This window comes from Heterodontus francisci, chromosome 24, assembly GCF_036365525.1.
Source record: "Heterodontus francisci isolate sHetFra1 chromosome 24, sHetFra1.hap1, whole genome shotgun sequence".
NCBI lineage: Eukaryota > Metazoa > Chordata > Chondrichthyes > Heterodontiformes > Heterodontidae > Heterodontus > Heterodontus francisci.
Window position 1 is genome coordinate 55,681,923 of NC_090394.1, and position 21,046 is coordinate 55,702,968.

The window sequence follows — 21,046 nt, forward strand, 5'->3', positions numbered from 1 at the left end:
CCTAGTAGATGAATTCCTTCTGATCCCTAAACTCTCCAAACAGCTTCCTGTCAACAATCACAAACTGAGAGAGGATATAAAAGGAAAGGCAGACACAGGATCATTTTGGATAGAATTAATAGATGGTAACAGAGATAAACCAGTACTGGGAGGGGTGCTATAGACCCTTAGCCCAAAGGATCAACTTTATGCGAAGTTTGAATACGGCCAAGAGAGTGGAGAAACAATGGACTTCAAGAAGGTGATACTGAATGCAATGGGGCAATGTGTACCAATGCAAAGTTTGAAGACCACTCCTAGCTGGTTGAACTGAACTTCCAAGCAACTCGCAAAGGAAAAAAAGGCATTTAAGGCTATGAAGGAAAATGGTACAGAATTAAATACTAATACAAAAGCAAAATACTGCAGATGCTGAAAATCTGAAAGAAAACAGAAAATGCTGGAAATACTCAGCAGGTCAGGCAGCATCTGTGGGGAGAAAAACAGAGTTAACGTTTCAGATCTGTGACCTTTCATCAAAAGAGCATTTCCAGCAATTTCTGTTTTTTATGTTGGTATTTTGGAATTATGATGGAATCAATATCAAAAGGCACACCAGGAATGTAAAAAAAGCATCAATATGGCAAAGAAACTTTTCAAAATTAATATGGCAAGAAAAGTAAAGTATAATAATAAAATGTTTATGTTACGAAAAAGAAAAAGTAAGAATGGGGGTTCAACTGTTGAAAGTGGGATTGGGTGAGGATATGAGAACTGATGCTACACAGACTGCAAAATCTCTGAACAGACTGCAAGGAGGAGACAGGTAACTTCAATAATCTGGAAAGGTAGCGAGAGAGTGTTGCAGAGGTAAGTTGTGACACTATTCACATGATTACCAGTATGTTTGTTGAACAGCTGTGAAAATGTAAGGTAATTAAATCTCAGGGGCCAGATAAGATGCATCCAAGGAACCAAGGGAGGAAATTACAGAAACTCTGACACAAATTTTCCAGAATTCACTGAGTACTGGGGAGGTGCCTGGGCACTGGAGAAATGTAAAAGATATTCCTCTTTACAAGAAAAATAGGATAAATGACCCAAGAAAGTACAGACTATAGAGTTTAAGATCCGTTAGAGGTAAAGTAATCAAAACCCTTATTTAAAAAAAAAGCATCTAGATAGAAATAAAATCATGAAAGCTGTTCTATATAGATTCGTGAGGTTGGTAGGGGGGGGTAGTGTCTTGTCAATCTAATTTAGTTTTCTTTGAGGGTGCAACAAAAGAGCCTGATATATTTAAGATAGTAGGTGCGGTGCACTTTGATTTCAGTAAAGCCTTTGATGCAGTTTCTCTGGCGAGGATGCTACTGAAAATGATAAAGACCAGGAATCAGGGGAAATATTTCACAGTGAATATGTACTAGGTTGACCAGTTGAACCCAGAGTGTGGTGGTACAGGGACTGGCATCAGCCTGGGAGAATGTTTCCAGTGGGATGTTCTGAAGGTCTGTTTTAGGACCTCCTTTATTTAATATCGACATAAATGATCTGAATCTTGGAGTCACAAGCACACAGGCTAAATTTACAGATGATACAAAGCTAATGAAGGTGGTAGACTGACAAGCTGAACAGGATAAGCTGAAGGAGGTTTAAATATATCTGGAAGTTGTGCAGACAGGCAGATGAAAATGAAATGTAGAGACATGCAAAGTGTTTCACATGAGAACATAAAATTCAGGAAAGGTCTATTGCTTAAATGGAAAGAAAATATCATGTACAAGAGATCTGGGGATCCCGACTGGCAAATTGAAGCTATCACAACAATGCTCAGTGGCAGTGAGTAAAGCAAATCAGACATTGGAATGTATTAAAAGGTCAATATTGAGCTGAATTAGCAAGGTAATCTTGCTACTTTATAAATCACTTAAAATGCTGTGTACAATTCTTAGAATACGGTGTATAATTCTGGTTTCCACAATATATAAGTCATATTGCAGCTATTAAGCAATGCAGAAGAGGCCAATCAGAATGATGGAGCAACCCTGAGAGGCGGGGTTAGATTTTAAGGAATGATTACATAAATTAAGCATGTTCACACTGGAAAAGGGAAGATTGAGAGCTGATCTGATTGCTGTTTTTAAGATTCTAAAGTGACTAGATAATGTAGAGGATGACAAGCTGTTTCACCTTCTCTGGAAAAGTAGAAGCAGAGGTCACAGCCTCCATGCGAAGGTAAATTCAAAACTAATCTGCAGAACTATTATTTCAGTGAGCAAGTGGTAAATCTAGGAAACACACACGTACTAGAGGAAAGACGCATTTCTGTAGACAGGAGGGATCATGTAAGATGAAGTGGTGAGCAAGTGGGATTTAGTTGGATCTACACATCCAATAATTACCTTAATTGTTTTTGTAACACTTCTGGGAAACTGTTGACATCTCTTAAATCTAAATCAGATACTGGGAGCCATTGTCCACACTTCTCAACATTACCTTTGTACATAATACGATTACTTCCAGAAGTCAATAGGCCATCTCTAGACTACCTTCTGCTTTCATTTTAGCAACGCTATGGAATGTGAGTTCCACAATATCCCTTGCAACTTTTATATCTGTTTATAGAACTTCCTGTGATCTGCCTCAGATAATTTCACATTAATTTTCTTCCATTTGAGCAGCAAAAGACTCTCCTATTGATATATCCTGAAACTCACTCCAACAGTGAATAAAATCTTTGAGACAATAAGTGGCAGGAAACTAACCACTTAGGTAAATCAATTGTCAGGTTTCATAATTGTAACGTCTCCTCTTGGGTAAAATTATCTTCCATCTGTTTAGTTTCTGAAGCAACATTCCTGTTCTATCATCCTGGGCCAAATCAGTGTTTCTTGCAAGCGAGATATAAAATTAAACTACATCTAAATATCAAGTGTTTAGTTCTAACTTAGTCAATTCAGCATATAATTTAATTAAAGTATGAATTTTGAATTGAATGACTCCCGATAAGGAAGGACATGCCTTATGAGAAGTGCTAATGGTATTCAGTCAGCCTACTTCTCAAAAGAAATGTCCTTCCATCTCAGATCAGTTTCTATTTGGAAGATAATTTTTAGTTGGAATGAAGTTGATTTTATGATCATTGCTGCTTTCCCCCTACATTAAATATTTATTGTCAATATTCTATTATATTGCAGAGATTAGCGTCATAGAGTTATACAGCACAGAAACAGGCCCTTCAGCCCATCGTGTCTGTGCCGGCCATCAAGCACCTAACTATTCTAGTCCCATTTTCCAGCACTTGGCCCGTAGCCTTGTATGCTACGACGTTTCAAGTACTCATCTAAATACTTCTTAAATGTTTTGAGGGTTCCTGCCTCTACCACCACTTCAAGCAGTGTATTCCAGATTCCAACCACCCTCTGGGTGAAAAATGTTTTACTCAAATCCTCACTAAACCTCCTGCCCCTTACCTTAAATCTATGCCCCCTGATTATTGACCCCTCTGCTAAGGGAAAAAGTCTCTTCCTATCTAACCTATCAATGCCCCTCATAATTTTGTATACCTCAATCAAGTCCCCCCTCATCCTTCTCTGTTCTAAGGAAAACAACCCGAGCCTTTTCAGTCTCTCTTCATAGCTGAAATGCTCCAGCCCAGGCAACATCCTGGTGAATCTCCTCTGCACCCTCTCCAGTGCAATTACATCCTTTTTATAGCGTGGTGCCCAGAACTGTACACAGTACTCCAGCTGTGGCCTAACTAGCATTTTATACAGCTCCATCATAACCTCCCTGCTCTTATATTCTATGTCTCGGCTAATAAAGGCAAGTGTCCCATATGCCTTCCTAACTACCTTATCTACCTGTGCTGCTGCCTTCAGTGATCTATGGACAAGTACACCAAGGTCCCTCTGACACTCTGTACTTCCTAGGGTCCTACCATCCATCGTATATTCCCTTGCCTTGTTAGTCCTCCCAAAATGCATCACCTCACACTTCTCAGGATTAAATTCCATTTGCCACTGCTCCGCCCATCTTACCAGCCCATCTATACCGTCCTGTAATCTAAGGCTTTCCTCCTCACTATTTACGACAGCACCAATTTTTGTGTCATCTACGAACTTACTGATCATACCTCCTATGTTCATGTCTAAATCATTAATGTACACTACAAACAGCAAGGCTCCCAGCACCGATCCCTGTGGTACACCACTAGTCACAGGCTTCCACTCGCAAAAACAACCCTCAACCATTACCTTCTGCCTCCTGCCACCAAGCCAATTTTGGATCCAATTTGCCAAATTGCCCTGGATCCCATGGGCTCTTACCTTCTTAACCAATCTCTCATGCAGGACCTTATCAAAAGCCTTACTGAAGTCCATGCAGACTACATCAACTGCTTTACCCTCATCTACATATCTAGTCACCTCCTCAAAAAATTCAATCAAGTTAGTTCGACACGTTCTCTCCCTAACAAAGCCATGCTGACTATCCCTGATTATTCCCTGCCTCTCCAAGTGGAGATTAATCCAGTCCCTCAGAATTTTTTCCAATAGTTTCCCAACCATTGATGTTAGACTCACCGGCCTGTAATTACCTGGTCTATCCCTGCTACCCTTCTTGAATAATGGTACCACATTCGCTGTCCTCCAGTCCTCTGGCACCTCTCCCCTGGCCAGAGAGCATCTGAAAATTTGTGTCAGTGCCCCTATCACCTCCCTTGCCTCACACTACAGCCTGGGATACATCTCATCTGGGCCTGGGGATTTATCCACTTTTAAGCCTGCTAAAGCATCTAATACTTCCTCCCTTTCAATGTTAATATCTTCAGGTATATCGCAATCCCCCTCCCTGATCTCTACGCCTATATCGGCATTCTCCACAGTGAAAACAGATGAAAAGTAATCATTTAACACCTCGCCTATGTCCTCCAGCTCTACACACAGATTGCCACTTTGGTCCCTAATGGGCCCTACTCTTTCCCTGGTTATCCTCTTGCCCTTAATATAATTATAAAACGCCTTAGGATTTTCCTTTATATTGACCGCCAATGTTTTTTCATGTCCCCTCTTCGCTCTCCTAATTACTTTTTAAAGTACCCCCTACACTTTCTATACTCCTCTAATGCCTCTGCTGTTTTCAGCGGTCTGAATCTGCCGTAAGCCTCCTTTTTGTTCTGATCCAATACTCTATATCCCTTGACATCCAGGGTTCCCTGGTCTTGTTCGTCCTACCCTTCACCTTAAAGGGTACATGTTGGCTCTGAACTCTCACTATTTCCTCTTTGAATGACTCCCACTGGCCTGATGTAGACTTTCCTACAAGTGGCTGCTCCCAGTCCACTTTGGCCAGATCCTGTTTTATCAAATTGAAATCGGCCTTCCCCCAATTCAGTACCTTTATATCTGGCCCGTCTTTGCCCTTTTCCATAACTACCTTAAATCTTACAGAGTTATGGTCACTATCCCCAAAATGCTCATCCACTGATACTTCTACCACTTGTCCAGCTTCATTCCCTAGGATTAGGTCCAGTACTGCCGCTTCTCTTGTAGGACTTTCTACGTACTGGCTCAAAAAGCTCTCCTGTATGCATTTTAAGAATTTCTCCCCCTTTAAGCCTTTTGCACTAAGACTATCCCAGTTGATACTAGGTAAGTTGAAATCCCCTACTATTATTACCCTATTATTTTTACACCTCTCTGATATTTGCCTACACATCTGTTCCTCTATCTCTCCCTGACTGGAGGCCTGTAGTACACTCCCAGCCAAGTGATTGACCTCCCTTTTGTTCTTAAGTTCTACCCATATGACCTCATTTGAGGAACCTTCTGAGATATTATCCCTCCTTACTGCAGTAATTGACTCCTTGATCAACAGTGCAATACCACCTCCTCTTTTTATCCCCTCCCCTATCATGCCTGAAGATTCTATACCCTGGAATATTGAGTAGCCAGTCCTGCCCCTCCCTCAGCATGTCTCTGTGATAGCAATAATATCATAATGCCATGTGCTAATCATCGCCCTGAATTCATCTGCCTTATTAGTAAGACTCCTTGCATTAAAGTATATGCAATCCAGCCTTGCATTTTTCACATGTGCCTTAACAGTTCTATATTTGCTCTGCCTTCCAGACTCTCTCAGTTTCTCTTCTATATTTGGCTGTGCCTCACCCCCTACTGTACCTCCACTCTATATCCCATCCCCCTGCCAAATTAGTTTAAACCCACCCCAACAGCACTAGCAAACCTCCCAGCAAGGACGTTGGTCCCGTTCTGGTTCAGGTGCAACCCATCCTTCTTGTACAGGTCCCACCTTTGCCAGAAACAGACCCAGTGATCCAGGAACTTAAAGCCCTCCCTCCTGCACCATCTCCTCAGCCACGCATTCATCTGCTCTATCCTCCTATTCCTATACTCGCTAGTATGTGGCACAGGGAATAATGCAGAGATTACAACCTTTGAGATCCTGCTTTTTAATCTGCTACCTAGCTCCCTAAATTCTTGTTGCAGGACCTCATCCCTCTTTCTATCTATGTCATTGGTACAAATGTGTATCACGATCTCTGACTGTTCACCCTCCCCCTTCAGAATGTCCTGCAGCCGCTCCGAGACATCCTTGACCCGAGCACCAGGGAGGCAACATACCATCCTGGAGCCTCGTTTGCAGCCACAGAAACGCCTGTATGCACCCCTTACGATAGAATCCCCTATCACTATAGCTCTTCCACCCCTTTTCCTCCCCTGCTGTGCAGCAGAGCCCTCCGTGGTGCCACGAACTTGGCTGTTGCTGCTTTCCCCTGAGAGGTCATCCCCCTCTCCCCCCCCCCCCCCCAACAGTATCCAAAGAGGTATATCTGTTTGAGAGGGGGATGGCCACAGAGGACTCCTGCACTACCTGCCTGCGCCTACTACTCCATCTGGTGGTCACCCATCCCTTTTCTGCCTGTGCTGCCATTACCTGCGGTGTGACCACCTCACTAATCGTGCTATCCACGACGTCCTCAGCATCGCTAAGATTGTACAGCTCTCCAGCTCATTTTGACATGTAATATACAATTAGGGAACACTTTAACTTTTATTGCCAGGCACAAAATCATCAATAACAAATCCACCACCAGTTTTACAGTGAAGTTAGTAGAAGAAAAATCAGAGAGAAGTGTAAAATGGGTGTATGCTCATGTACGTTGTATTATGTGATAATTCATTTAATGTCTATTAAGACCAGGAGGACCAAGAGTTGGTAATTGTCCAAACAGGTAATATGGGAATGGATTGATTGTCCTAGTTTCATGACAACTTAACCTTATTATGTCATTGATTCATACTAGGCTACTAGAAACCTTTATTTAGACTTTGATTTTGAATAACTCACTATCTTACATGTATTATTTGGAGAATAATGGATAGCTGGAAGTGATTACAAGGCAGCTATCTCATCACAGGTTTCAGATTAACTACAATAATCTTCATCTGAGGTTCACGATTAGATTACAGCCTTGAAATAATTCCAAGGTATTTTAATAATAGTGAGCTTCCTTGGTCATTTAAGTTAATGTTGGGTCTGACCTGTTGTCATCTGTTGCTATTATGATGGATGACAATGTTGTGGTCCATGTAATCGATGCACAATGGTGCATGAAGCACCAATAATTATAAGTATATACAAGTGACAATTAAAACTTGTGTACCTAGAAATTATAGCCAGTATTATAAATGTTGTGAGTTGTTATATTTTTTTGTTGAATTTTTCTTTTCATGAAGTTCAGGGATGTCAGTACTACAGTACAGAATAATCTTCCCCTTCAGTCAACCAATGACCTCTTCAAATGCTTCCTGATTATAACTAGTATAGTACAGGCCAAATTCAGAGTAAAACTCCTTGTATTCAATACTCTATAACCTCAACCCCAAAAGAACACTCCTTCCCACAACGGTGACTTTTAAAATATATATATATTTCACATTTTGGTACTACAGTGAAGCTGCTAATTTGTGTAGTGACAAAAATTGAGTCTAAAGATCCCAAGTGGCTGCAATTGCAAGTAAGTTTATTCAATTGGTAATTTGGAGCAGTGGTTCTCAAACTGGGGCCTGTGGACCCCTGGAGGTACGTAAAGACTTTCCAGGAGGTCCACAAACTAAACCTCCTCCATCACAAGATTCATATAAAACATATCGAAATAAAACTGTTTCAAACTGGAGACCACTTCAATACCATAAATGTAATACTTTTAACACTAAGAATAACCTTCCCCCCTAACCACCAACCTCGATAAGCACCACCTGTCTGTGCATTAATTGGTTGGAAAGCTCCAGACAGGAACAGAGATTCACCATTTATTGGCTCTTCAATGCATCAATCATACGACACAAATGGTTTGTGGAGAGGAATAGATAGAAATGTACTTTAAAAACTAGGCTTAGGTTTTAAACAATGGAAGCAACTCTGGAATACATCTATCTATAATTAATTTTTAATTATCATATACACACATATATAAATTGCATGCAGCACTTTCATGTTGAGTATATGAGTATTATATAGTATTGTCATTTAGATGGAGTGTCTGTCATTACTAATCCATTTGAAAAGGGGTCCTTCCACCAAAAAAAGTTTGATAACCGCGAATCTGGAGGACTAATATAGCCTTAGCTTAAAAACAGATTTAATGCTGATATTTTCCAAGCTGACAACTTAAATCCTTCCAATCCCCTGTTTATTTCTAACATTTTATATAATATAATTGCAGGTTTAAAGTGAAGACATTCCCCCTTCAGAATAGTAGGTGCCTGCAACAGAATCCCTGTAAAGGTGGGTTAGTTCTGTATTGATCAACTCCTTCAATAATGAGTTGAATAAATATACGGTTGTTAATAGAATTAGAGGCTACAGGCTCAGACAGACAAATACTCCATAGGAGATTTTTTTTATGCTGTTAGGCCAGGAGGTGGAGGATGCTGCATTTGGAAGCGAGCAGACTATGGTTGAAATGCGAGGAATATTCTAAAGTTTTGCGTGATTATTTTTGAGTATCAGGGAGTATGTAAATTTCCCTCAGGAGATGAAATGGGTGGGAATTCAAGACAGTGTAGACTGCACCTTGTCTATATCAGGAGCAGGCTTGATAGGCTAAATGAGTTCTTCTCCTTCCATGTTTTCTAATGTTCTCTCTATCAAAATGTTCGTCGGTTTTTAGAACATAAGAAGTAGAAGCCGGAGTAGACCATTCGGCCCCTTGAGCCTGCTCCACCATTCAATATGACCATGGCTGATCTGTTACCTCAAGTCCACTTTCCTGCCCACTCCCCATATCCCTTGATTTCCTGAGAGATCAAAAATCTATCAATCTCAGTTTTAAATATACTAAATGATGGAGCATCCACAACCCTCTGGGATAGACAATTCCAAAGATTCACAATTCTGAGTGAAGAAATTTCTCCTCATCTCAGTCCTAAATGATCGACCGCTTATCCTGAAACTGTGCCCCCGTGTTCCAGATTCCTCAGCCAGGGGAAACAACCTCTCAGTATCTACCCTGTCAAGTCGCTTCAGAATCTTGTATGTTTCAATGAGATTACCTCTCATTCTTCTAAACTCCAGAGAGTATAGGCCCAATTTACTCAGCCTTTCATCATAGAAAAACACTCTCATCCCAGGACCCAATCTAATAAACTTTCATTGTACTGCCTCCAAGGCAAGTATATCTTTCTTTAGATATGGAGACCAAACTGTACACAGTACTCCAGGTGTGGTCTCACCAAAGCCCTATACAGCTGTAGCAAAACTTCCTTATTTTTGTACTCCAGTCCCCTTGCAATAAAGGATAACATGCCATTTGCCTTCCTAGTTGCTTGCTATACCTGCATGCTAACTTTCTGTGATCCTTGTATGAGTACATCCAAGTCTGTCTGAACATCAACATTCAAAAGTTTCACGCCTTTTAAAAAATATTCTGTTTTTGTATTCTTACTCCCAAAGTGAGTAACCTCACACTTCCCCACATTATACTCAATCTACCAACTTGTTGCCCACTCACATAACCTGTCTATATCTCTTTGCAGCCTCCTTGTGTCCTCCTCACAGCTTAGATTATCAGCAAACTTAAATACATTACTCTCAGTCTCTTGGTTTAAGTCATTAATATAGATTGTAAATAACTGGGGCCCCAGCACTGATCCTCATGGCATTCTACTAATTACAACATGTCAATTCGAAAATGTTCAATTATCCCTACTCTCTGCTTCCTGTCCATTAACCCATCTTCCATCCATGCTAATATATTACCCCCAACTCCATGAGCCCATATCTTCCATATTAATCTTTTGTGTGGCACCTTATTTGAATGCCTTTTGGAAATCCAAGGATACTACATAAACTGGTTTCTCCTTTATCTTCCCTTGTAGTTACATCCTCGAAAAACTAAGAAATTTATTAAACATGATTTTTCGTTCATAAAACCATGTTGACCCTGTCTGATCATATTATTTTCTAAGTGCATTGTTAAGACTCCCTTAGTAATACATTCCAGCACTTTCCCGACAACTGATGTAGTTGCCTATAGTTCCCCATTTTCTCTCTCCCTCCTTCCTTGAATAGTGGTGTTTCAATCTGCTGGTACCATTCTAGAGTCCATTGAATTTTGGAAAATCATAACCAGTGCATCCACTATCTCTGCAGCTATCTCTTTTAGAACCCTAGAATGTAGACCATCAGGTCCTGGGGATTTGTCAGCTTTTAGTACCTTAAGTTTCTCCAATACTTTTTCTCTGCTAATATTTAATTACCTCAAGTTCCTCACTCTTATTCATTTCTTATTAGTCCTAGTATAGTACTTGTCATGTCTTACCTGTGGGCACTTTAGTTACATTTTTTAGTGGTCTTAACTTAGATTGGAGAAATTCTTCCATTTCCTTGTCCTCTTCTCTTTCCCTGTAGAAAGCAAGTCATTTTTACACCTCTCTCAAAATATACATTATAAGAATATCTTTATTTAGTTGCTTTTATATAAAATTTCTGTGTTCATTAAGATGTGGAATGTCAGTGATAGTGAATGGAATAAGTTTTACTATTTGTTCCCTGTATCAAGAAATCAATCAGCTAGGCACTGAATGATTTCAATGCAGGGCAAAACATCAACGCAAACATGGTCTTAGTAGAACATTATATTTACCACTCCTAGAATCTGGTAGATCTTAGATTAATTTAGAACTTACCAGCCACTGTTTAAATGTTATATTTCAGTTTCCAAACAGTTGTCATGCATTACTTGAGAATAATAAACATTCTCTCAGTTCTCCACTAATTTTTGGAAGGCTGCTGCCCTCAGTTCAGCACTCTGCATATTCAGCAATCTGCATTGTCGTACCAACTTGCCTTCCTAGCAGGCAACCCTTTAATACAGAGCAAGTATGTTATTTATTTTTTAACTTTCACCTCTGTTTTCTCAATATGACTTTTTCCAAACTTTCCTTTTATATTCATTGTAAGTTCAAAATTCACTGTCCTGGACATTCCTCCTGCTCCTGTATCTTAACTATACTGAAATCAAGAATTGTTGCATCTTCTCATGTCATAACTCATTCTTTGAGCAGTGCACTATGGAAACTTCTTAATTTCCTCAGTCTTCCATTCTTCCTGGTAATCTACAGGCTTTTATCATCCAAGCTTCGCTTTTCCTAACCATCTTTTGATTTATCTAATCCAATGGCCTAGAAGTTTGATGGTACCGAGCCCTTTATCGGGTGCTAAACAGGCACCAAAGCCTCCAATATGGCAGACAGGAAGCATTTGCTCATTACAAGCCAGAAATTGCCATATGCAAAACAATATGCACCAAGGGCCTGTGCCTGAAACATGGCCTGAAACATACATAACGAAATAAGGGCCCTAATGCCTTTTTGAGGCTCTGTGTGCAAAATTGTGTTTCCCTGAATATAGGCAGTGGCAGGTCGGCTACATTCAGGAAAACCAGGTCTACATGTGACTTAACTGCCAGTCCTTAAAAGGGGGAATACTCCTCTCAACCCCACATTAAAACCACAGGCCACTGCTGGCTATACTTCTGACCCACGCCTACACACTGCCTTCCCCACCTCCTGATTGCTGCCTTGATCACCACTTTGATCTATATCCCAATCGCACACCCGCTCCACTACCCGGCCTGAAGTCCTGTTCGACTCTCTTCCGGTTGACTCTTCCGGTTGACCCCTCCCAATCATCCTCCCTTTCCAAGTTGCCCCCACTCCTTGTCGCAGCTCCTTACCTGTTAACAATCTGCCTGAGAGCCGACGCAGTGGCCCAAAATTCAAAGCCTCTTTGCTGGTGGGTTGCCTGGGGACACCATTTAAATAAGACCCAAGACCCAATATCAGTTGTGCCTTGGGCCAACCCATTCAGGCACAGGGATCCTTTCTGCTGACAGTTCACAAGTTTCTAGGGGTTTTTTTTGTCTATGATGTATTATTTTACTGGCTTTTCTCTTTTCAGTTACAATAAACACAAGGTTAAAATTAGATTCCCTTACAGCAAAAACACAGTCTGGCTGATATTCATGCAGATAAGGACCAGGGAAAGAAACAGTTGAGAAGGGCCCTAATATGTGACTGCTGCATTGGTGCCGATATTGATGGGGGTGGATTTTTTAAAAACAGGATCTGCACCCAGAAGTCAGCCTGATTGACAGGTTTGGGGTAGGGGTTGGGGGAGGAGGGGTCTGAATCCCCACCCCAGGGAGGGGGATCCAATCCCCAATTGGAGGTTGGGGGTGATCGTTGGATGAGGGGGTTCTGATGGGAGAGGAGGGGTCTGAACTCAGGGAAGGAAGAAAGCTTGGGGAGCCAGCAGGAAGCACTCCTACTTCTCCTGGCCCACAAGCAATGCTGTAAGGGCGGTTACATTTTTCCCGAAGCCGTCCTCATCTCCCTTGAGCTGCCATGTTTCCCAAGGCCTGGGAACCAGGGCTGGAGGGGGCTAAAGCAGGTTAAATGTGAGGCCCCGCCTCATTATATTATTTAAATTGCCAGCCCGCCTTCTTGGAATGGGTTGGCTGGTTGCTCCTGTCCCGGCTCTCTTAAAGTGAGTTGGAGGCGGGTTTGAGATTTTAAAAATTTTAACATCTAACCTGACCCCCCAGTCCACCCATTTTTGGGGTTAAAATTGCCCCCCATTGTTTCACATGTCATTCCAAGTGTTTCGGGGTCAGTTAATAGCATCCTGTATATGTGTCAAACACTCAGTTGAAACATAAGCATCCTTTGTATCTTTTAAGCTATGTTGTAATCGTTGCTCTGACTGAATTTAAGTGATGCATTTTTTGAAGGATAGATTTGATGCTGACTTCGTCCAGTCAGCTGAATGCACTGTAGGCAGAGGCAGGCCAGAGATTCCCTAGGCCAGTCAGCAATGAATGTCCACATTGAGTCAGGGGCCGTGCTTGCCATCAAGTTTACAGTGAAGATTAGCGTAGGACCTAATGAAGCACCTTGTTATTTTTGTTCTTCCAAGTCGATATAATAGAATATAACAGAATTGACTGTAAATCTACTGTTTATATTTGTATTTTCACTAAAAAGTCAATAAATCTTTCTCGTGGTTTATAACCTAAGTAGTTTTCTGAGCATGTTAATTGTTCCACCTGAAGATGAGGAAACCTTGTGGCAGCACATGAAATGTCTGGTCAGCCTAAGTACAGTGTCAAGAGTTCGCTGTTTGACCTCTGGGCTTGCTGTGGGCATTGTCTAGACACATTCTTGGTCACAGGCAGTGAGGGCTCACTTACAGAGTGGTCTGTGAGGCTGAGCCCAAGAAATCTAATCTCGTGTAACAATCCAAAAGCATTATAGTCTGTAACATGGGGTTTAGTCACTAACGGGGCTTCTCAATTTTAAAGAAAGATGATTCAAACAAATTCAACTTAACAACTCTTCAATTACCCATATGGCCAGTCGTCTCCAAAAACTACTGCAATTATATTCAACAAAGTGTGAAAAGCTACAGGAATTAACACTACGGACACCATGCTGAACATTTGCAAAACGATTAATGGAGATTTCTCAGGTACGTCTACAGCCTTACTAGACCACATCTAGAAAAACTTTAATAATTTGTTTTGCATTGAAATGTACAAACCAGCATTTTTCAGAAGTGCTACATATTTGATTAATAAAAATTAAAACCGTAAAACCCCAATAGTGATATGATACAGCATATGGCCTACACATGAATGACATGCTTCATATTACTCAGAAGCACTTTTCTTTGCAATTCAACTGATGCTGATATTCCACCTAAACTTGGCAACAATGGCCAGCACTGTGAGAGTGAATAAAAGCAAAATACTGCAGATGCTGAAAATCTGAATAAAAACAAGAAATGCTGGAAATACTCAGCAGGTCTGGCAGCATCTGTGGAGAGAGAAGCAGAGTTAATGTTTCAGGTCAGTGACCATCAGAACCATGAGAGTGAATGTCATCACAGATCCCATTACCCACTGTTCCTGAACTGTTAAAATTCATGATATTATCAACGATATTGATGAGTAGAATGGAATCTCTTTTTTCACCTTTACTAGCTTAGAACCTGTGTCCCCACAAGAGGAAATGAAAGCAAGCAGATAGAAAAGAAATCGTATATAAACGAGGTACTCTAATAACATCCAACTTTTTACCTTAATCTCTCCACCTCTGCATCTTCCACCAGAAAGTCCCTTTTCTCTACTAATTTCTGGATTTTGTGGATCAGTACATCCTCTTTTTGCTTGTCTTCTTTGTATTTTTCCTTTTCTGTAATGAATATTGATTGCAAAATGAAAGTTAAGACCTTTTCATTACTGTACTTTAACACTGACTGCAATTTGAGAGAGAATTAATATAATTCCAAAATTGACTGCTCTAAAAGCTGATGTAACAATTAACTTTCTTCTCCGGCCATGCTGCCCACACAACTGGTCTGTCACAGACTTAAAGACCCTAATTGTAATTCTGGGTGGGTTTTGGACAGTGCGAGTTAGAAACTCATCTGCAGCTCCAGAAATGAGGCCTGAGCTACTTTAACTTACGGACTTTATTTAAAACACACTGGACAACTTCAAGCCTGGAGCAGGCGAGAAGTGGCAAAAAAAAACTGCATGCCCTGGAGGGTAGGTGGTGGGATCAGCTTCCAGGACCATATCACGGTGGCCTCAAGTGGGGGAAGGGAAGTTGAGAAACATACGCTTTCCTTGTGGAGCCCAGAGGAGAACTGCTCCTCCTAGCATCACAAAGGATAGCAAAACAACTTGCGTTTTCTGCTTAACGGGTCCTGACTGGCTTTCACCTGGTGGGAAAGCATTAGTGGTTTGCCCACGCAGGGCTCAGTTAAAATTGCAGTTGGGTCCTGATGAAGTCATCAGGACGTGATATGCAAATGTAAAGAAGGACCCCACCGGCTCTGGACGGGTATCCTTGCCATCTGCTCGGTGCGGCAGGTTCAAGTCCTGAACAGTGGGATCCTGGAGGTTTTTCAGCATGTAACTATCCTGAGCAATCTTAGGTGCCCACCTGCTGGGTTAAAATCACCCCCAAAGTCACACTTAAGGGCTAATGGGAACATGTATTTTTCCTGTAGTCACTGGAATTTGCATGCTGAGTTATCCACCTAAATAGAAGAAAGTGAATTACTGCATTAGCTTTAGCATAAATTATGCAATAGTGAATCAGCAGCACATTTTACCCCCCACCCAATTCTCTTTTGCATTGACTTCAGTGTAAAACAGATGCAAAACAGGCTGCCGATATGCTATCCCACATTGCGCCTAAGACCAATTTCACTTCCATTGTATCTAAGCAAATGTCTTTGACTGGGCAGAACCTGAGAAGCAGTGATATCTGGCGTTAAGCATTCCTTGATATTTATCTGTGTTAAGGTTTAAGCCCTAGAGAGCAATACAAGGAAGACCAATTGGGAAACTAAGTGTAAATAAATGTAAATAGCATTTGATTGCCACTTTTTTCTAAGCTCCGATACTTATATTTTTGCCTATGTGGATTACTTGCAATGACAACTGTCCTGTCTGCCTCAACTCTGCTGGGCTAATGGCTACATGCAACTTCCCTAGAACACATGAAATTTGCCTAGAAAAGTTAGTTGCCCTGGCTGTTACCACAATTGGTAAAGTCAAAACCAGCTCATTCAGATTAAATCAACCAAAAAAAATTTTTTTTTTTCCTTAGGAAGGATATCAATTGTTCTAAATGCAACTAAGTCTTATCAATTGACAATAGCAGGTACCACAATCTAAATAAAAGCAAAATACTGCAGATGCTGGAAATCTGTTTTAATTAGATTTTGATATTAAAGAAAAAGATTACAGTCAAAACAATCTTGCTTAATTATGGAAAGAAATGGCTGCAGTTGTATCTACTATCAATTGGTCTTTTCCTGTTAAAATGAAAGGACAGTACCATCATTAATGAGGAAGGGAAGACACCTAGAGATTTGAATTTGATGAAACCAATGACGACATAGCAAGAAGGAAAGAACTTGCATTTATATAATGCTTTTCACAACCTCAGGATGTCCCAATGGGCTTACACCCAACCTTTAAACTATAGTCGTTGTTCCAATGTAGGGCTTGGAGTGGTTTAGCCCACACAGATTTACTACAAACACCTCTTACCCCTTCATAATAATAACCAGCTCCATGTTTGATGAAACCTGCCATTGCATTATGAGCTGGATAGAATACCACCTACCCACTGAAGTGAAATTCATCAACACCTAAAGAACATCCATTGAACAAGTTCCAGACTATAGAATGTCTCTGAGATTTTCTGCAGTGGAAGAAAGGCATCAGTCTTAAAAGGACCACTGTCCTCTTGGAAATGCATTTGCCAATCCTCATTTCATTTGAGTACAAACATGCGATGCAATGATGTAAAATAAATGAAAGCATCATCATGTTATTTGTGCAATAAGTCACTGCAATGAAAATAATGTTCAACTCATCTACTCATCTGACTCATTTCCTTCCACCTACCTCCAAAGGTTCAAGAAACAGCTTTTCCAAGAACTGTGCCTCCGTAACAAATATTAAAAATAGGACACTTGATTTATTATAGGTTTGTATTTTTATTAAAAGTAGTTGAAGGTTTAGTGAAACCATCTTTCCCTGTTGCCTCATACAAGCACAAACTGCTGCTACCTCCCACCTGCACAGCAGTGCCTGACTGGTGATTAGATGGCTACCTTCCTACATCAGATAATAAACAGAAATGTACTGAATAAACTGCAAGCTGAAAACAGGGAAGCTTTGATATATGTGATAGAGGTTGATTGAATTATGCCTAGAGCTGCATGTAGCTTGGCCATAAGCATTTTAACAAGGTCAATACCTGCGCAACTTAAAACAGTAAAGTTTTATGTCAAGCTGATTATTACTAAACGTCTATGTTCACTCTGCTTTCATTCTTTTGCTATTCAAAATATTTACTAGAAGTTACCCTTAAGTGTTTGCTAGTAGGTATTTATGTATGGTTGACTGTTTCAGAGGCTACCTCCAATCAGTCAGGAAGCCTGTAGCTGCCAATGCCCAAAGCACCAGTGACAATAAACATATTTACAATGGAATAAAGTACATCAAGGATTCACATATATCAACACCATCAGACCGCAAAGGAAAAGGAATGTACTCACTGACCTAACAAAGATAATTATAATTCTTAGAATTAAGAATATATACCATTGGAACATTTGGGCGAAATATCTTTTTGGCGTAATGAGTGCCCTTAGAGCTACAAAATGGCATCTGTGGCACGCGCACGCTCTTGTGGGGCGAATCACACCAGACATCATATTGGTGCATGCATTAGAGCACATGTAATGAACTACCACTGAAAGTATATAGAGCAGGCGGATCAGAACATAAATCAGTATGCAATGTTAATTTGATGTCAGCTGTGCCATTTTGGAGCTCAACATTGCAGCTAATGCCCTCTCTTAACCTTGCACAGCTAAGCATGTGTTCAGCAGCAGGAAAGACTCAACACCAGCACTATGTATCGGGATCATCAACTCCTTACAGATTAGTTGCTGGTTTAGTTCTTCTGACTGTTGTTACAATTCCACAAGTGTTTTGTGCTCCTATAGTTGTTTCAAGTTACAAAAGCCTCCAAGGAGTGGTGTGGCAGGTGGGGTTGATGGGGTTTTTGCTAACTTCAAGGTTTCTGCACAAACCAGTTACTCCCAGACATGGGTGCACTGATAGCCATTCCCCTTGGAATACAGCATGACTTGGAGAATGAACAGAGGCCATACAGAGCAGGACAAGCTGCTGGAAGGAGAGGGAGAAGGGCTGTCATCAGGAGGCTATACCCACCCAGGGTGTTCAGGGAGCAATTCTCTTACCTGAACCTCAGTGAGGAACAATGTGTGAGACACCTGTGCTACAGTAAGGACATCCTCACTGAAATCTGCACCTGCTGCACTCACAACTGCAACCTTAGATCAGGGCAAGAACCACATTGCCAGTGGCTGTGAAGCTGATCATGGTGATCAACATTTATGCATTTGCTTCCTTCCAGGTTGCAGCTAGAGGTTTTTGCAATATCTTACAGTTTGCAGTCCACTGTTGTATAAGGGAAGTTCAAAGAGAGCTGACTACATTTCATTCTTTGTTGCCAGAGAGCAGCTGGTGGAGCAAGCATGCAGGTTTGCTAAGATTGCAGGCTTCTGCATGGAGCACAGTGTCATTGACTGTGCACACATTGCTGTAAAGGCTCCACATGTCAACTCTGCCCTATACCAGAACCAAAAGTGCTTCCACTCCCTCAACATCCAGTTGGTGTGTGACCATAGACAGCGAATCCTGCAGGTCAATGCCTGGTATCCTGGCCGCAGTCGTGATGCCTTCATTCTGTGTCAGCCTGATGTGCCAGCTGCATTTAAGCCATCATAGCAAACCAAAGGGTGGCTACTGGCTGATGATGCCAATGTGCTGACGACATGGCTCATGACTCCAGTGTGCAAACTATGCACATGTGCACAGCATGCATACAATTAAAGCCATGCTGCCACGCAAAATGTGACAGAGCAGACTACTGAAACAACACTTCTGCTGCCTGGACAGATCTGGAACAGCTCTGCACCACTCGGCAGAGCAAATGTCAAGATGTGTGGTGGTATGCTGCATTTGCACCATTTTGCCATCACGAGGGGAGCAGCTGAAGACCAGAAGCATGAGGAGCAGCAGCAGAAGGAAGAGGAGGAGGAAGGGAGGAGGCAATCTAGGCAGCCTCTTTTTGGCTGGGCTGTCCACGAAGAATTTACCCGTGTGCGATACAAGTAACCGCAACCCCAATTCCCTATTCACCACCAACCCCACTACTTACCTTCCCCCGTTACTCACCACCACAATGTCTGCTTAGCAAAAATAAAAGCCACACAAAATAAACATTCCAAACTAAATTTATAAATGAGATCAGGTCATATTGCAAACACAAGGCAATTATTCACCCTTGTACATTCCATTAGCGACTGTCTTCCATGTGTCTTTGCCTGTCCTAGTGCTCCTATGCAGTGCTACCCCAGTGGTTGCAGCCTGGCTGGTTCAAGGTTGTTGACTTTCAGTGCAGGAGACTGCAGATGGCCTTGGAGGATGACCTCAAGTTGCTCTGGACATAGAAGGCCTCAGACTGCACCATCTTGGTATGGGTGGCAGTAGTCTGGCTGGCTGACAGGCAACAAGGGCACTGGCGGAGTGGCAGGGGTAGGAGCACAAATGATGTCATCCTGAGAGAAGACTGCAGGTTTGTGTGCCATGGAGCCACTGTCGCTCCCCCAGGGCAGTGCCTCAGCAATTTAGTAATCTGTTGAAGGATATATTGCTATACTGTTGTGATAACTTGCAAATCCCTTTGCACACTGCAACCCACAGCCATGATGGCAGCAGTCTGAGCTTCCAGTGCAGCACTAAGACATTGGGCTGGATTTTGACGGGTGGAAAAAATGGCAGCTCACATGTGCAGGTTGCTTGCCACCATGCCAGCCACCACGAGGGCCCACAATAATATGCCGGTTAGGTCGGCCCTCCTGAATTACATGGAGGGGGCGGGCTCTCCACGCCGACAATGATGTCAGCTGCCTGTGCGCAGGCACTGGCGCCATTTTTAAAGCCCTGCCAGCTAAGTTACCGTACTGATTAAAAATCTGCCACCCCTCTCCCACCCCACAATAACAAAATTCATTATTTGCCCACTCCACCACCTCCCACGCCAAAGCACTTACCTTCCAGTCTTGACCTACCCCTGCAAACTGAACAAAGTGCACAGGTCACTCCTTCCCACCATCCCCTACGCAAATGATGTAAATTTGACCCCATTCCCCCCCCACCCCGCCACTCCCGCACTAAAAATCTTAAGTTCCTCCCTTCCCCACCACTGCGGCGCCTGCTTTCCCTGGATGGAAGATCGCGCCCCAACAGTTAGATTGGAGTCAATTTTATTTAAATGTATGCATTCTGCTAATTTGAATAATTTAATCCAGGTCCATCACCCAGCGGCAGGCGGGCCACCACGGAGCCTCACCGCCGCTGGGAAGATTAGGCCCGGCCTCTCGTCCTTGGGCTCCATGGCGGGCCGACTGTGGGAATGATCTTCCAGCCCCCCCGCAACAAAGCCCGACCTCGGGAGCTTTGTAAAATACTGGCCACTATGTGGCTGTTACTTGTACTGTCTAGAAGCAGTGACATTGGCTGCATCATGGTTGGGTCCATGAGTTTGCAAATGGAGTTGGCCACTACTTCCATGTTGGAGAGGACGGGCTCCAAGCTCTGTGCAAAGCCCTTTGTCAAGTTGGTGCTGGACTCCTCCACACTCCTTGACACTGACCACAAACTTTCTGGCAGGCCTCCCAACGCACCAAGCATTTCGTTATGCATATCTCTCAGCTTTTTTCTGTACATTCCCCCATTGAAGTGCTCATCTGAGTCCTCTGCAGCATAACCCTAGTGCAACCTTGCCCTCTGGTGAGCTGGCTCTTGCGCTGTCCTTGCCACCTGCCCTGGCTGCAGGCCACTCGTAGCCGGTGTCTCACC

At 42.2% G+C, this 21,046-nt stretch overlaps 2 protein-coding genes across 6 annotated transcripts in view; one reads left to right on the forward strand and one right to left on the reverse strand.

Annotated features, from left to right (window-relative positions):
• Positions 1-21,046, forward strand: part of pdxdc1 (pyridoxal-dependent decarboxylase domain containing 1) — a 213,172-nt gene that overhangs the window by 6,023 nt on the left and 186,103 nt on the right. The gene's annotated exons all lie outside the window — the stretch shown is intronic.
• LOC137383418 (bMERB domain-containing protein 1-like) overlaps positions 1-21,046 on the reverse strand; it is a 113,551-nt gene that overhangs the window by 1,833 nt on the left and 90,672 nt on the right. For both annotated transcript variants that reach the window (XM_068056239.1, XM_068056237.1), the window contains exons 4-5: positions 14,645-14,759; positions 10,826-10,908 (exon numbers count right to left, since the gene is read on the reverse strand). In XM_068056239.1, the coding sequence (XP_067912340.1) occupies positions 10,826-10,908; positions 14,645-14,759 (198 nt within the window). The remainder of the gene's footprint in view (positions 1-10,825; positions 10,909-14,644; positions 14,760-21,046) is intronic.